At 63.3% G+C, this 1648-nt stretch overlaps 1 protein-coding gene across 1 annotated transcript in view; it reads left to right on the forward strand.

Moving 5' to 3' along the window:
* Positions 1-420, forward strand: part of MNEG_5734 (hypothetical protein) — a gene marked incomplete at both ends in the record, with an annotated part of 3920 nt that extends 3500 nt beyond the window's left edge. Inside the window, one exon of the mRNA XM_014045793.1 lies at positions 301-420. Coding sequence (XP_013901247.1) covers positions 301-420 — 120 coding nt within the window. The remainder of the gene's footprint in view (positions 1-300) is intronic.
* Between the last annotated feature and the right edge of the window lie 1228 nt (positions 421-1648).

The raw sequence follows: 1648 nt of genomic DNA on the forward strand, positions 1-1648 counted from the left end.
TGGTGCGGCTCGTGCCGGCGGGGCCCTACTTGAAGGTGGGCGCGCGCGCAGGGTGGGGGCGAGTTGCGGCGGGGGCGGCGCGGTGCATGTCGTTCTTGGGGCGGGCACTTACTCGGTGCTGCGGCCTGTGCAGCCGCTTGCGTCTGTTCCTGCGCAATTCGCGCTCGACCAATGGCCGACACTCAGATGCGCATGCGCAAGCAAAAGCGCACGCACGCACGTGACACACACACACACACACGCACACACACACACACACACACACATTCTTTCAAACACATCCCGCCGGCCCCACAACAGGTGACAGAGGCCACCAAGCGCGAGTACGTGCTGCGCCGCGCGCGCTGCCTGCTGGTGGACGGCGTGGCAACGCAGATGGGAGCGCTGGCGGAGGGCTTCTGGGGGCTGGTGCCCAGGTGAGGTCGTGCGCGCTGCATCAGCGCCCGAAACTGCACACTCCTTGCAGACGTTGAACTGTGCGCGAGCAGCTGGCATGCGCGCGCACCTGCAGACGCCACCCTCCAGCGAGGCCCTATGTTCATGCGATGCAAAAGCAGCAGCAGCAGCAGGGATTTCGCTGGTGTACATGTTGAAGGTAATTTCGCGGCCTTGCAATTCGCCATAACCCTGGACCGCCACCACCTCCGCCTCTGGTGCCAACCAGGGCTCTCCTGGACCGCCACCGCATTGGGCCAGAGGACCTGGAGGTGGGTTCTTGGGCGAGGCGTTCTTGGGCGCAGCGCGGACGCATAGGGGTGTGCTGATGCGTGGATTCATGCACACATGCACGCGTGCGCACGTAAGTGTTTGTGCATGTGTGCGCAAATGTGAGTGCGCGCATGATTTTGTGACAGTATGTCTGTGTGCGCGCGTATGTGCGTGTGTGTGCTTGTGTTTCTGGATGTGTGTGTGTGTGTGTGTGTGTGTGTGTGTGTGTGTGTGTGAGTTTTATGCGCGTGTAGGGGACAAGGTGATGTGTGGAGCAAATGAATCTCATCAAAACGCACTGTACCAACCTGCCCTGTCATTCCTTTGTACCGGCCGTATGTTGCAACACACACCTTACGACCTCCACTCAAGCCCCATCCCCACCCCTTGACGCCATCAATAAAAAATTCGATTGGCAGCGCCTGGTGTGCGGCGACGCAAACGGCCTCGACGCCGCCGCCTGGCGCGCCGCCGTTCAGTGCGAGGGCGCGGCCGGCGCGCCGGGCGTGCTGAGCCCCTCTGAGGCGCGCGTGGTGGGCTGGTTCTGGGACGCCGTGGCGGACCTTGGTGTGGGGGAGCAGCGGCTGCTGCTGCAGTTTTGGAGCGGGTCAGACAGCGTCCCCCTGGAGGTGGGCGTGCCACGAAAAGGGGCAGGGATGAGGATTCTGGGAGGACAGGTGCTGTCTTATCATATTTGCAGATGTTTGCTGGTTGCCAACCAAGCGGGCACAGAGAGACAGCATTCGACGTCCGCAGTACTGTACCCCTTTAGCATCGCTCAACCATCCGCCGCCTCTTGGTCCCTGCACGACGACACAACCTAGGGGCTGGCGAGTCTGGATCCGCCCTTCTTGCTGCAGCTCGTCTCCCGCAGCAGCGGCCCCTCGAGCGTCGACGGCAGCGACGGCCCCGGCGGGCCCCGCACGCGGGGCGCGGGCGG

The sequence above is a fragment of the Monoraphidium neglectum genome (genome assembly GCF_000611645.1).
Source record: "Monoraphidium neglectum strain SAG 48.87 unplaced genomic scaffold scaffold00874, whole genome shotgun sequence".
In the NCBI taxonomy this organism is placed as follows: Eukaryota; Viridiplantae; Chlorophyta; class Chlorophyceae; order Sphaeropleales; family Selenastraceae; genus Monoraphidium; species Monoraphidium neglectum.